The sequence below is a fragment of the Apis florea genome, unplaced genomic scaffold, assembly GCF_048593485.1.
Source record: "Apis florea isolate Af1SG1 unplaced genomic scaffold, ASM4859348v1 contig_2274_pilon, whole genome shotgun sequence".
Lineage (NCBI taxonomy): Eukaryota > Metazoa > Arthropoda > Insecta > Hymenoptera > Apidae > Apis > Apis florea.
In genome coordinates, this window is record NW_028256550.1 from 646,439 (window position 1) to 663,539 (window position 17,101).

Genomic DNA, 17,101 nt, shown 5'->3' on the forward strand with positions numbered 1-17,101 from the left:
AATTATATGAAAATTCACTTTTTACAAGTTTCAGATAATCAACCATATGAATTCTTCTTTTGCCAATAAAAAAAATTATTTTCTCTATTATTACACGTTTCAAATTTTTCTAAATTTATTAAAAACTGTCATCTCTGAGTTACAAAATTTCTATTCCATTATTATCTATTTTATTATTCGAATCTCTATTAAAAGAAATGAAAAGCAGATTCGAAATCAACTAATTAAAATCCTACTAATTATATTACACTAATTGTCATATTGACCTGCAACCAAAAATCGTAATCTTCTAAGATAGTCCCTACCTAGATCCGAGAATCGTCTCATGGAAGGGGCCCTCTCAGCATTTTTTTTTTTTACCTCGAAAGGTCTCCCTCAGCGGGACTGGCCTTTCACGGGGCCCCCTCCCAGTTCGCACAATGGCGCAATTATGCAATTAAAGCTGGTGAATGAAGGGGCCCGATGGTGGGCAAGCGAAAGGGGACGAAAATGCTCGGCTAAATAGAATTCCATCGCAACGTGCACGTTCCCCGTATCCTGACTGGTTCGTCATGCGCCACGAGGGAGAAAGATCACGAATTTCGCACTGAAATATCAGAAAGAAAAAGAGACAGACAAGGATAAACAGAGGAGAGGCTGAAAGTCGCAAGGTGACAAGGACGGCAAGCTTCATCTTTCTACCTCCTTCACCCCTAACGACCTCATTGTCCGAGGTGTAATCCAAAACGCCGTTCGCGAAGATCGTGTGTCCGAAAAAAAAAAAAAAAAAAGAACGATGAGGTGAGGGCAAGAGTAAAAGAGAGACGGGACAAATTTGTTGGTTGCAGGAAGAACTGCCAAAAGAGAAAAGAGATGAGCTGGAACGGTGTACGGGCAGAAATAAGACTCGAGAACGTGGCTCGATTCCTTCTTAACGTTCTGGCCCGTTGTCTAAAATCGAATCTCGAGCCGCGGGCAAGATTTCAATTATCCCCGCCCGCAATTCAAATCCACGCGAGAGTTCACCTCGCATCGCGTGGCGAGAACGCATGCGCCTTCTCGTCACGCTTTTCAAGCAGATCGTTTGAAAGCCTATGAGTGGAATCCAATGGGTTCACGATTTTGTTTTGGAGGGGATAAATGTTATTGGGTTTAGCCTTTGGAGGGATAATGATTTCTTCGGTTGAATTTGAAGGGTAGTAGACAATCGTGTTTTTTTTTATAGGATTTATTAGATAATATTTATAGATAATATTATCTTAGTAAAAATGGAATCGTTGGAATCAGATTTGGATAAATTTTGTTTGAAATAAAAGAAACCTTTATCCCTCTTTATGAAAGAAATTTTTATAAAAGGGATAAAAAAATAAATAATAATAATAAATTACTTTAATTATTACTTTATTATATGTATTTATTGCAAGTATAACATAGTAAAAATAATTCTTTTTAGAATTAAGATTGAATAAATTATTTTAGTCATTTCATATTATTTTCATGTTATTATTTCATATCAATTTAATATGAAATTATATAAATTTTTCCTTTTTTTAATTAAACAAAGGACAAATAATTAAATATTTATAAGTTTAAAACAATATTTTTTATTAATAATTTTTATATCTTTTTTTGTTCATGCTGCGAATCTTTAACAGAACGAACAGGTAAGTGAAGAATAGTGGACATCCAGAAGTATTAAATTACTAAGATAAAATATCTATTTGATGATTAATAGGATGAAATAAATTATTTTGTAAAAGTAAAATTTCAAAATGCATGATATCAGATTTTTTTGTTTTATAAAATATTATAAAATTAGTTTATTATAATTATTAAAATTCTTTTTTGTTTCATAATTTTTTTTTCAAATCAAGTGATTTCTAAATGTTAAAACAGAAAATAAATTATAAACCAATTTTGGAATTATTTAAGATTTTTTATAAAAACGATAATATGGATTATATGAATTACGAGAAAAAAATTTATTATATTTTTTTATTAGATATATTTTTATTATTAATATTACTATTATTTTATATCAAATAAAAATAATACATACGGAATATTTATATTTCTATAAAATTCTATGGTTTATTTTTATTTATATAGTTAAATTTGTCTGTAATTTAACTCCTATTTATCATCCACTTGAATCTCTATTCGTAACCATTGTGATTTAACATTATAAGTTATATGTTTGAAACTTTCATTATTCAGTTTAAAGTTAGTTTTATTTCTCTTGAGAGATTCTGCTACATTTAGTTTCCTTTTAATTTATGAAATTTTAAAAAGTATAAGAATATAATGACTATATACATATTTGTTCATTCTTTTTCTAACATCAAAAATATTTCCAATATATATATATTCTAATAAATATTATCACTTTTATATTATAATATTTAAACATATATTAAATAATTACAATTAAGAAATAAAAATTCTTGTATAATATATTAAATATGTTAAATATAAAAAAAATTTTATATTTCTATAATCATTTAAAGATTGACGATTTTTGGCAATTGCAATACATCTTATTTATAAAATATATTGTACATAAATCTTCTTTTTATCAAATAAATTTATTCTTAATCTTCTAAACAAGAAAAATGAGTTAATTTATCATTTGAATTGTCATTTTTTATCATTGGATTTAATGATTTTTTATTTTTTTTTTTAAAGTATCATATAATTTCTCTTAAACATATTTTATTCCATATTTATGAATATTTATAACAATCTAACTGAAATTGATTTGTCTAGATTAATTTTTAATTCTTTAATTATTGAGGAATAATTAAAAAATAAAATAACTAAGAATAAGAATAATAAAGAGATTAAATTTCTCTTCTAAAAAGTGCACCCAAAAATTCCCTATATTATAAATACTTTTTCCTCAAATCTAATAGCTAAAAAGTTGTCAAAATTCTATCGCTACATCACCATAAAACAATCTTTGATCTTTCTAGAATCTAAACGAATCATTTCAAAGTTTCTTCTTATTTTCCAACTAAAAAAATTATTCAATATAGAAGTAAAAGAAAAAAAAAAAAAAAAATCGGCACATTTCCCTTTATTCAATTTTCATCCTCTACTTCCTCTATCTATTTCTCTTCAACATTCTGCGCGAGTGTTGCGTTCGATTTAAATGAATTTGCATAGATTTTCCATTTATCCGTCTGACCGGTCGTTTATTGCATATTTATCGAAAGCAGCAAAGGACTAATGCGATAAATTTTAATAAGCTTATAGAAGTACGCATCACACGTTGACTTTAATATTTATATAAGCATACAGAGACGATAAGTGCGGATGGCCTGATCCGATCGTTCAGGAAATCAGAAAATGCAACCGTCTACAGATAAATGAGAAATAACGGAATCTAGGCTGGTTGCAGACACGAAGACGCAAACATTATCGAGAAAAGATCTAAATGGTTGATTTACGATCGAAACTCAAAGTTGAAATCGAAGTTGTTAGAATTTCATTTCTGTTCGCTTATTATCTTTTTTGTTTCTTTCCTTTTTTTTTTTTTTCTTTATTTGTTCGAGAAAATCATGTCTTTTGCTGTTTAGCCATTACTAAAGGATGAAAGAGTCTGACTTGATGGAATTTCATTGATGATTTTAAAAGTTAGCGGCAAGTACCTTTCATTGGCTGTCTTTTTGTGTTGATGCGGTGAATTAAGCGATATTGATTTAACGTTGTTATTTATGAATTAATTTGAATACGTAATGATTTAATTTGAGTGATTTACAATTAACTGGAAATTTCTATTGTTCTTTTAAAGAATGGAAATTAATTAAAATAATCAGAAAATAATTGAAAATGCATTTATATGGATGAATATGTATTTGATTTAAATTTATTTAAAAAAAAAATAACATTCTAAAACAATATCAATGTTTTAATATTTGGAAAATAATATGTATCTGTTAATAATATTACTTACAATTAAATCTTTTTTATTAACGTAATGAATTATATCTTTTTTAAAAATTTAATTTTATTTAACTTTATTTAGAAAATTTTAGTTAAAAATTTTGTAATCAAAAAATATAAATTCTTTTCTAAATTTTTTATCTATTTTGATCGATATTTCATAATTAATTAATTTGTAATATATGTATTGGATTTATGAAAAAATTATATCCGTTTCTAATTATAATAAAATAAACAATTTCAAACAATTTCGTCTTATTAGGATGGTATTTTATATTAATAAAATATTGTACTTTTGTTTAAACTTAGAAATTAATTTAGATTAAGCAGTTATAATAATCGGATGTAAGACTGACTGATGTGATACCAATTTGTCTTATGATTTTTTGTATGTTAAATACAAAATTATTTGAATGTTAAATTGAAAATTCATAATGTATTAAAGACTAAAGATTTGGAATCGATATATGCTTAATATCAAGCTATCGATACCACTGTATTAGTAAATAATATCGAAATTATTCGAATCAATATTTAATCTTATATTTAATGAATATTTAATGAATACATATTGAAAAGAATTTAAAAAAATAAAAAATAATTGAATCCAAAATATATATTATGTTATATTTATTAATATAAACTTAAAAAAACAAGAATATAGAATAAAAATATTACATTAGTAAAAAAAAATAGTAAAAATAATAATACATAATAATAATAGTATTTTAAAATAATAATCGAAATAAATTGCAAATATATGAATATTAATTATTAATTCCTTCCATGTTATGAAAATATTTTGATCAAGATTGAATTTAAAGATTCAAAATGATCAAATAAACATCGTTTCTTTTGACAGAACGATTTATTCTTACAATGCCATTTTTTTTTATCTAATATAATAATTGATATTGCGAAAAAAATCATCCATCACTATATAAGACATATAAAATATATAATAAAACATTTATATTTTCAATTACTGTTATTATATGAATTTAAGTAAATGTAAATAATAAATATAAACTATCCTTAAAAAAATTGTCTCGTACTTTCGAAAATTGTATTATTAAATATAATTTATAAAATTTCGTGATCGATATCAAATTACAAGATAAATCTTGAGATTTAATCTGAGTTATTATTTAAATTTCAATAATAAAATTATATTTAAATAAATTATGCTTAAATATACCTAAATAAGAAAGAAATTTATATTCTAATATATTGCGTAAAAATTTTTTATAATTTAATATTTATAATATATTTTAATATTTATAATTTAGATAAATTTAAATAATATCAAAAATGGATATATAACGAATACGCTATATGAATATATTATTAATTAAATTAATTAATTAACACAAAATCGGTATTTATCATTATCATTTTCAATTATATTATGCATATATCTATTGTATACTTATGACTTATGTTTTTTTATATTTTTGTTTATTTCATAAATTTTATATTTATTTAATTCTTAAAAATGATTAATAACTCTTATATAATAGATATGTTTTTAATTTTTATTATTATTAAGTCAAATATTATATGAATTAAAATTATAATATTTACTATTAAACTGTATTTACTTAATTTACAAGAGTATTGTATTTCATTAATTTTATTGCTTCTATCTTATTTCCACTCTATTCTAATTCTAAAATTCAAATAGGATCACATAAACAAAATGCAAATATTTTTAAATATTTTTAAATTTTCGCTTTCATTACAATGTCGATTATTTTTCGAAAAAAAAATTCAATATATAAATTGTCCACGAAAATAACTACAGATTTTTCATCGTTGCCGAGGAACAATTCGCAATTTGTGCATATTCTAGGTACAATCGTTACGGGCAAATAATTGACTTGGATCAAACTGGCTATTGTGACTCTGAAAGTGCCCCCGTTCCTATTAGAGAAGGTTTGGAATTGGAGTAGCAGATCGATTAATCGCTGGATTCTGTAGTTTCAGAGAGCGTGTTTTCCGCGGCTGTTGGGGTCGGGGTAGGTGGCTACACTTGGGGTGCTCCCACGCCACCTCCTGGGTCACCGTACAGTCCTGTCCCCGTGACGCAGCTCGAGCTGCTAGCCAAGAATTTGGCTAGTTTGGCTCCTCCGGGTCAACAGGCGCTCAGCCTTCAAGGTGTTGGTGTGAACGTAGGAAGTTTGCATCACGCCCAACACACCCAACACACGCAGCACACCCAGCACACTCTTAATCTGACCGGTCTTCATCATCTTCATCATGGTGAGTGTTTTTTGTCCGATTAGGAAATAAGAATATTTTTTTTTTATTGGAATTGGATTAAAAAAATTAGAATGATTTTAAAAAAATTGTACAAGTGAGATAACGTATTATTTTAGAAAACTGTAGGATTAAAATTTGTTAAATTGAAATTTATAAATAAAGATTTCGTATTGAGAAGATTTGGAAATTTAGAATCAAGATTTTTATATATATTTTTTTCTTATAATTATTTTGTATTATTTGGATAAAATATATCTTTAATATTTTTCTATTAAAATTCAAAATTTTATTTTTATTAACAGTTTAACGCTTTTGCCTGTAATTAGGATTGCATCTGTCTGATTTTCGCATAGAAACTTTTAATACGGCTTTAAAATCAATCCGGAGTCCGGTTTTACTAGAAATATCTCCGGATTAATAGAACAACTTCTCGTTATATTATTAATTTTCTATTAACTTATAATAAAAGTATATAATATGATAATAAAAATAATTTAAATTAGTTAAAATTATAATAAGAATAGTATAAACTATTATTATTTTAAAAAATACTTTTTTTTTATTTTTTCCTTTTTACTTCAAGTTTTCTATATAAATATTTTGTTGTTAATATGAAGTTTTATTAATGTGATTTCTTTTCTTTCTTTTTCATTTTCAAGTTGAATTAAAATTTTTAGATGACAATTCATGACATTTCTGAATTTTAAAAAAGAAGAACATTTTAAAATTTAATGAAGAAAATTTAAGTAGAAGTTATAAAGTTTCGAATGGAATCCTGGCGAAACAAATCACTTAAATAGCTCTTTCGTTTTCTATGATATAAAAAATATGAAATTATCTTCAAATGATATTGAAAATAATGTTTTTGAATGAAATTACTAAAATAACATTCGAATCTATTGTTATTATGTGTTCAAAATGATGTTCATTAATAAGGATACATTTTTTGATACAAGTAGTATTATAACACTCTCATTCTTTCTCTTTCTCTTTAAATATATTTTTTTATCCGCTACAAAATGCAAAAAAAAAAAAAATGACTTTGAAAAAACTAAGAAAAAATGATTTAACAAAAAAATTTTTTTTCTAGATTATGAAACTATTAACATTGTGTCACAAATTTTTTTTATATCAACGAACGAATAAAAACGAAGGAAAGATATATTTAAGAAGTTTGTTTCGTCTGAAATATTCTATATATCTGTTTTCTATAATTATTAACTTGAAATGAACTTTAATTAAAAGAATTGGATCGATATTTAATTCAAAGATATTAAACGTTCATTTTCTTTAATGTTATATTATTACAAAATTTAAAATAAAATTGTTTGATTTTGAACATTATAAGTTTTTATAACTATTTTAAAAATATCAAAGAGGCTTTAATATATATAAGATCTAAATTTTAAATAAATTTTATTAATAAATCAGCTATTAGTAATATGTGATGTTACTTTAAAAAGACATCAATCTATAAATAGTAGATCGAAATCATCAGAAGAAATGGAAAAACTCTATTCGATTTATTTAAATATGATATAACATATCGAAATGTTAACAAAGCTGTGAAATTTTTCTCGTTTAATTTTATTGATTGGATAAACGGTGAAATGAAAAAGTACGCATTCAAGTTCGAAAAGAATTTAATCGACACTCAATTGTCGACTAATTCCACATAAATGCTAGAATAATCTTCGATCAGCAAAAGTTGACACGAGTTATTCAACGTTTTATCGAATACTTTAAGATTGTACTTATACTGACATATCAAACTTCAAATATCTTACATTCTTAGATATGAAAAAAGGATTTAAGAAATTTTAAGGCTTTAGAATTTATATATATTCCTATGTTTCTTTGATTCTTAATTATGCTTGCTTTCGGAAATCTTTTCGAATTTTTGAATTTATCGTAATTTATTATTAATAATTAAATTTATGAAAATGCAGGATATCTGTTAATTAATACAATCAAACAAAAGATAATTTTATATAATGAATCGCAAAAGTAATACATAATACATACTAATATACTAACTCACAAAGAAATTTATTTATCTTAAAAAATCCTTCAAGATTACTTTCTATATCAATAATTTAAATCTTTTAAGAATATATATATTAACTAATTAGAGATTAATCCATTCCATAATTAATAAATATAATACCATAATTTTTATTTTAAGAAAATAATAGTGAATAATTTGTGATAATTTAAAATTATTTCTAATTTGAGATATCTTAAATATCTCTAATTTTTATAATAAGGAAAAAAATTATAATTTCTATCTTTTCTATAATCTATATTTTAATATAATTTCCTATAATCTCTGTATTTTAATAATTTAATTATTAATTATCACAACAAGTGTATACTTATGTATCTTATGAATTGTCTAGATTTAATTGAATAATTTAAATGATAAAATCCGAATGGTAATCCAACAATTCATAAAAACTATGACGATAAATATTAGAAAAAGCATGTTAAGCTAATCCAAATAAGATTTGATTTTTTAACCAATCCAATCTCTGAATTCAATGTATAATTTTCTATGCCCGAAAAAACATGTTAAGCTAATCCAACAAGATTTAATTTTTTAACCATCCAATTTTTAAATTCAATGTATAGTTTACTGTATTCGAAAAAGCATGTTAAACTAATCCAACAAGATTTGATTTTTTAACCATCCAATCTCTGAATTTAATATATAGTTTACCGTTATAAGCTAAGATCACCACTCTATTGATATCATAACGTTTCACGCTAGGAGGCTTGCATCAGAACACCTTCTCCCCTCAACTGTCCTTGGTAACCGGGAATGCGCCCACGCTGACGATCAACAGCTTCTCATCACCGAATTCGACAGGCAACGTGGTACCGACGACAGGAGTATTGCTTCAGGAATATCAGTCGCCGACAGGTTCGACTACCGGATGTTCGGTCACCGTGAATGGCACTTCGTGCCCTACGAGCTCGACCACGAGCACAATGGTAGTACAGGGAGGCCAAACCGGCAACCAGGTCGTCCAGGCCACCAGCAAGAAACGGGAGGCCTTCCTACCGAGTCAAGGTCAGCCGGTGAAACTGGAGAACAAATCAACCAGACAGCCCTGTGTTTGCAGAAACAGCAACGGTATGTTGCACACTTAGCCAATATTTTCTTCTTTTTCTTTATTTTTCTTTCCTTTTCATTATTTGCGTTTATTAAACTCTAGCTGTAAGCTGAATTCTTTTCAATTCCTTATATAAAAATGCGAGCTAATTCTTTTGTTTCATTCATTGTAAATAAATACGATGATATAACCAAAGAGGAACAAACAAGAAGAAGCAAGAACTTGAATAATAATATAAGTAGTAGTGAGGATAATATAGTAGTGAGAAAAAGCGGAAGCAATTAAATTAGAATTTGATCTCCTAAGATATGTCAGCAATCTGGATTTTTATGATCACATATAAAATATTGTTGCTTATTATGTTTATTATTTTATTGCTATATGACGCCTACAAAATAAACTTGATTTGATATTAAAATTTTTAATATCTTAAAGTTATCTTAGAAATCATATAGGATCAAATCAATGAAATAAGATAGGAAAAGGCGAATGCAATGAGATCGTTCGATTTTTGTTATATTGTCGCACTTTATTATTATCTTGTTTTATCTGACATTTAATTTAAATAGCAACTTTTATCGTTAAATAAATAAATCTAAACATTTTAATGTTGATTTAAAAATGAGTTAATAAATAAATCGACATTTTTATATAATTTTTGTATTTGTTTTGTTTTGTATTTGTCTAATATCTCCAATATATGAATATATTTTTTATATTTTAGAATAATATTTCGATTCAGATGGAATGAATATATATATATACTTACATGATCATGAAAATCAAGATGATTTCCTTTTTATTTGCAATATTTCTTTCAAATCTCTGTGTGCGAAAATTTTTCTTAATTTTTCCAAAATGAAATTTTTTAACAATGAATACAATAGGCTATGGATAATTTAAATGAAAAGAACATACGTAATTCTGTTTATAACAAGATTTTATCTTCTTAGGTCCAATTAATAAAAATTATATTAATTCTTATGAAAATAATTTTAAAGTTCGAAATAATATCGAATAGTTAAAATCTAATCCATGAGATAAATAAATTATGAATTATCTTATAACTCAGCAAAAAGAATGATTTTATAATTTTAAAGAGAAATTTTGAAGCTAATCATTTCTAGCTTTCGATTCCAGATTTAGTATTAAAATTTATTTGAATTCTAAAGACAGAACTTCGTATAATATATCAAAATATTTATGTGACTTCAGACTTTGAACTTGATTATTAGCATACAATGAGCAATTTCTATTGCTAAATATGTATATTATTCCAGTGAAACAAAAGTCCAATTCTCAATTATATTCTATCATTTAACATTTCAACCTAGATTTATGATAGGACATCAAATAGTTCGAAGTGATTTCTCATAAGTTCAAAGAAATTCGAAAGTGGATTGGTTAAAAGAATCCAGTGGGACAGGACCTGTTTCAGACTCTAGTCATTTTTCGTTTCTTTATTGGAATTGATGTCGGATAGTTTGTTACGAAAGATGAAATCATTGGTTTCTAGATTAGCTTAACCGCCAATCAAAGGTTGCTTTAGAAATTGTGAAATATCGATTTTCGTTGATACAATATTTCTTGGACAACGAATATCCAATATAGTTCTTGATTTACACGAATTTGATTTAGTTTTCATCTAAATGTTTGAGATGATAGAAAGACAGATAAATCGGGTTGAATTTGGATCGATAGAGAGAAATGCATTTAAGAAATGAAATTTTAAAATTAGCTTAAGATTAGATTATATATATTATGTTTCAGAAAGAATTTTACAAATATATTTGCTTATTTTTAATCAAAAATTATATGTACTATATTTTGATCCATTTATTTTTGATTTATTTCAAAAAATAAATTTTATGTATACATAATAAAATACGTAATAAAATTGTAATTTTTTTTTTCATTAGTTTCTTATCTTATTTTTTTTTATTTGTATAATTATATTTAAAAAAAAAAGGTGTTCAAAATGAGATAATTCTTATCTCATAAACATAAATTTAACAGAATCAGTATCCAAATCTAAAGTTAACTTTTTTTGATCTTAAATTTTTGTAAGTTGTTAATAATTTATGATGTTGATGCGATGTTAAGTTTATTAAATAAAAAAAAAAAATATATATATATAAATATTAAAAATGAAATTATTATAATGAAAATGAACATGAAACTTCGAAGAAAAAAAGAAAAGTCATTATTTTAAAAATTCCATATTTTACATTTAGTCTATACTAATAAAAAAAGATAAAAAATTACAAAAAATAAAAAACTATTACTTTATTCCAATTATGTATATGGAAATTTTATTTTTTTAAATAATTCAAAATAGTTTAATATTTTTAATTTTTAATTTAACTTTCCTTTTAAGATAATAAATCGATATTGTCTTAGTATAATTCTTAACATTTTTTTTAAAATAGTAATTTTTTTTATAAAATATTAAAATATTAAAAATTAAAATTAAAAAATTAACTTTTCAATTATGTTTCTAATATGTCAGAAATTCAAAATATTTAAAAAAAAAAAAACATTAATATTTTTTTAAATCTTTAATCTGTAGTAAATATTATTCATATTTTATGTTAAAAGTTTTTACATTTTTCTTAATATAAAATTTCCAGAAATATCGATAAACTTTCGATTTATTCTCAATATATTTCACTTTGGACTATCTAACATATTCAGAAACGCGGCAGAATCTGATTCTAGGCCATTGTCCAATTAATTCTAGAGGATTGGCTACACTGTAATTCTATCGAAACGGTTCTAACCGCAGACAAAGATTAACATAAATCATGACACACTATTCGTTGCCAAATTTAAGGCTAGATTTGTCGTGCTGTTCGCGTATCTTGGTCAAACAAATGCACTAAGAGTTATACATATCTAGAAGATAAGAAAATATGTACATTTTTTTTCTTTAAATATGATTTCATAAATAAATTTTCTATTATAAAAGACATTGTATGTACAGAATTATTTTCATTGATGAATCGGAAAAAAAAGATTTTATTATATATTTATACAATGTGACATTATATTTTAACATGTTTTTTTCCCTAATCTTTTATTTGAGAAAAAGCAATGTAATATGTACCAATTATAAAAATATTAATAATGAAATTAATATCTTACATTGAGATTAAAATCAATTTCAAATTAAATTTTCAAATAAATTTATAAATTTATATTGAATAAAAATTAAAAAATTTTATTAAATTTTTACTTTTCTCAAAATTTTCAATTGACAGAAGTAATAACTTGAGATTTTGATAATATTTGTTAATGTTTTATGATACACATATTTCTTCAGATCTAATATTAGAAAATCATCTGAAAATCTTTTTCATAATTATAAAAATTTTTTATATTTATTCTAAAATTTTGTTTTTTAATTTCATTATAAGACACATTTATTCGACAAATTTTTTAAAAATAATTTTCTCAATTATACTACACTTTTATTTAGATAATACATTTTTTGATCAATTCGGTAATTTTGCCAAATTTGTTTTATGTAATGGATGATTCCTTGAGAATTGTATGAATATATTATTATAATAAAAACTATATTTAGAGTTGTCATCTATATGGTTTTATATCGAAAACTCCGAATGTTATCATAAATTTCGGAACTTCGGTTTTTTACGAAACTATTTTCAAATTAGTAAAAAATATTATACATATGTGATAATTGTACAAGCGAACAGAAAGTGATTCTATATATAAAAATAAATAGAAAAAAAAAAGAATAATATTTTTTTCGTTTAAGATTTCGTTTTCAAATAAAGTATGATTGAAAATTTTTCGAATATAAGTAAAATATATTAATTTTTAATTGAATTATTGATGGAGAATATTCTACATGAATAAACAAATAATGTAAAATAAAATATTTTCAAAAAAATTAAATTTGGAAATTCGTTTATTATTTACTATGTCTATTGATTATTTTTTGATTGTATATGTAAAATCTCAATTTTCTTAAAAATTAAAAGAATTTAAAAGATAAAATTTAATTTAGATTTTTTATTCTATGCATACAAAGTGTAACATATTTGAAGTGGAGAATTGATTTTAGAAATAAAAATACAAACAAAAATTACTAGAAAAATATTCGTTAAAGTTTATTTATTAAATTAAAAGCAATTTAAATTTGCATTAGATAACGTAAAGTGGAGATAAAGCGAGATTGTAACAAAAATAAAGATTTCATTTCATTTGAATCTTGCTTGCTTCATCTAATGCAAATTTAATTGCTTATAATTTAATAAATAAGTCTCAAGCAACATTTTTTAATATCAATTTTTGTATTTATTTTGACTTTTAGATCGATTCTCTAGAGATATTCTTTGAATATATTTGACACTTTATATATTCGGTCAGTCAAAAGTTTGTCATTACACAAGAAAACTATTACGGAAATTTAAATTAAGCGATTATGTGTTGAAGAATACTGATACAAAGATTATTTTTTTCAGTTTTTAGAGTAATATTTAAAAATATATGAACATTTTTTTTAAAATTAAAATTAATATTCAACGCATCTATTTACAAAAAAATTATTAACATTATATGATATATTTCCTTACAACAACTTTTTATAAAATATTTTTTTCGTAATTTTTATTCTTTAAAAAAATAATTCATTATATATAAAATAGATACTTTTACTACTATTTACTATATTTTATATCATATATATCTTTTTATTTTCAATTAACAAATAATTTTTTTATATCATCTAAACATGGTCTTTTTTCATATTATTTTTTTTTCTTTCTATCGTATAAAAGATATAATCCAATAATCCAATATATTTGTTATTGCGGAATTCCTCAGCATTCCAGATTATTGGAATTCTACTTTTTAATACATCAATCGATGCAATTGCATTCTATAAAAAAATCTATTAAATCATTTATAACAAAATATTATTAGTTTAAGAAATATTGCAACTTTAATTTTTTTTAATATACATAATATATATATATATAACATAATATATAACATAAAAGATGAAATAAAAAAAAAGATGAATAAAATATAGACAAGATCTTTTTTTTATTTTTGTATATTATTGTTTATATATATGTTTTATAATTAAATTTAAAAAATTGATAAATTTAAGTTAAAATATTTTCTTAGTGATTTTTTGTCATAGATATTTTTAATAATTTTTTCTCTAGAAAATGACCTTTTTATTTGAATTTTTAAAAGAAAACAAATTTAATCTTTATATTTCATTAAATCCACTCTTTAAAAAAAACTATATTGAATTACATTTCTTTCAAAACAAAGCAATTTAATTATCCATTTAAAATATTTTTCGAATGACGAAGAGTTCGAAAGATAGTAATTGTATTTATATATTAAAATAACCTATATAATTATCTACAATTTATGGAAATCTAATGCTGAAACATTTGTTTATTATTTATTGTCTGCTGATGTTTTTACTACAATATAATGAACGTATTAGCATATAGTTCTTTAAGCAACATATTCTTTCTAGTTCATTCAACGTAGAATTCTAAAAGTATTTATAAAAAAATGATATTCGATAATTCTTTTTCACATTCAATTTCAATAATTTGTCTCTAGCATAAAATAACGATTTCTTAAAAGTTTTTATGCCTTTCTTTCATCGATTAACGAAATTGATAGACTTCAAAATACGTATAAATGCATCAAAGCCTCGAAAAATCGAAGATTCGATTGCTGACCTCGCTCGAGGTCTTCTTGCATCTGCATTATTGACGAAGGGTAAGTTAGTACGTTCTTTTTTCGAAGGGCTTCTTTGATGGCAGCGTTAATTACAGACAGTGATCTTAATGCTTCATTTCCGGGATAAAAGTTAATCGTCCTGAGAAGAATGTAAAGAATATAAATGGATTAGAAAAAGCGGAACTCTATGTAACCTCGATAAGGGCAGGCATTATAAAAAGAAAACTTACTACTGGATTAAAAAATATAGGAAATAAAATCATCATAGATAATATCGAAATATATTTATTCTTAAATATATAAATTCATATTTAAAAATCTAAAATATTTAAAAGTATAACATATATAACAATTATTTTTATTTAATTATTAACATTAATTAAATTATTGTTATATATAAAATTTTTAATAAAATAATAATAATAATTAATTGATTAATCTAATTTTTAGATTTTGAAAAATTGTATATTTTAAATTTTACAATTTTTTTATAATATAAAATAATATTTTTATATTGATAAAATTGCGAATTTAAACTGATGAATTAGAATTTAAGAATAGAAATTTAGAATAATAATTATTCTTAATTAATGTGTTTTAATTTTTGAAACAAATGTTAGACTATTTAGTTAAAAATTTCTAATAAATAATAATAATAATTATAATAATTTCTAATAATAATAATCTTATAATGAAAGCTTGAAATTTTTAACGCTTTTGATAAATTTATAAATTTTTCTTATAATCAAAAATGTTTTCTAACTTCGAAAATATTAAAAACTACTAATTTATAGATATTTAAATTTTATTGTTAATCACATTATCTAATTTAATAACATTTTGTTTATATAAATAAAAACTATAATTTTTTAATTGTATAACGTGTTTGTTAATTAAATTTTAAAAACTTTTAACAAAAAAAATTTGAAAAAATTATTTAAATATATCTTTTAAATATTTATAAATAATATTTATTATGAAATATTCTATTATAAATATTTTTAAATATTATTAAAATTTTTAAAGAAAATTTTTCAATGAAAAAGAATAGAAAAAAAGAAATTCGTATAAATGATGGATGAATGAGAGAATGAAAACTTCAGTAAAAGATTAATCACGTACAAGTAATTCATTTTTCATCGTAAATATTTTTTGACTTTCACATTTGTCAGAGTATTTTGTTAATATTTAGTTTAAATGATTTTTTTTTTAAATCTTGAAAAATATTTAAAATATATTTATAATACATATCTGGACAAGAATAATAAGAATAATAAAAATAGTAATAAAAATATAATCTAAAATTTTATATTTAGAATTGTGGATATATTATATTATATTATATATACGTGCAATTGAAATTCATTATTATTATTATATTTAATTATATTTCTAGAAATAATTAAAAATCAAACAAACAAATATTAAATCAAAAAAAAATAATATCGAACAATAAATAATAATTTCAAAGAAAAATATTATTTTTAAATATTAAATATATAATATATAATATATAATATTATTTTTAAAAAAATATAAAGATAAATACATAAATAATAAATATACAAATTATCTTTAAAATATACATTAGTGTGTAGAAGTAGAAGATGACAAAAATGAATTGAAGAAAAAAATTTTTGCGTTTTTTGATTAACTTAAAAAAATAAATCAAATTCAAAAATTTTTCAACTGAATTTAAATATAAATTATTAGTGATTAAATGAATTTATACTATTATACTAAAAGGATCTTTAAGATTCCGCAAAATCAGAAATATTTTGAGGAAATATTTTGAATATTTTATATTGACGTGCTTACAATATTTCTTTTTGGTTTAATATGTTCAACTTATTTCAGTGTTATTTATCTCAAAATTTTTTGTAACTTTACCATTAATCCGTGGATCACTAATCCGTTATATAAGAAATTTTGTTATTATAATCAAAAATTGAAAAAAATTCGATAAATTATCACACTATAAGTATCTAAACTTCGCAAATGCCAAAATAAATATCAAAAAACATTATATTAAACGATTTTATAAAATTAAACTAATTTCATCG

The 17,101-nt window shown here is 22.8% G+C and overlaps 1 protein-coding gene across 1 annotated transcript in view; it reads left to right on the plus strand.

Moving 5' to 3' along the window:
• wge (BAH domain and coiled-coil containing protein winged eye) overlaps positions 1-17,101 on the plus strand; it is a 311,213-nt gene that overhangs the window by 217,657 nt on the left and 76,455 nt on the right. The window contains exons 4-5 of the mRNA XM_086903106.1: positions 5,905-6,186; positions 8,957-9,322. Coding sequence (XP_086759232.1) covers positions 5,905-6,186; positions 8,957-9,322 — 648 coding nt within the window. The remainder of the gene's footprint in view (positions 1-5,904; positions 6,187-8,956; positions 9,323-17,101) is intronic.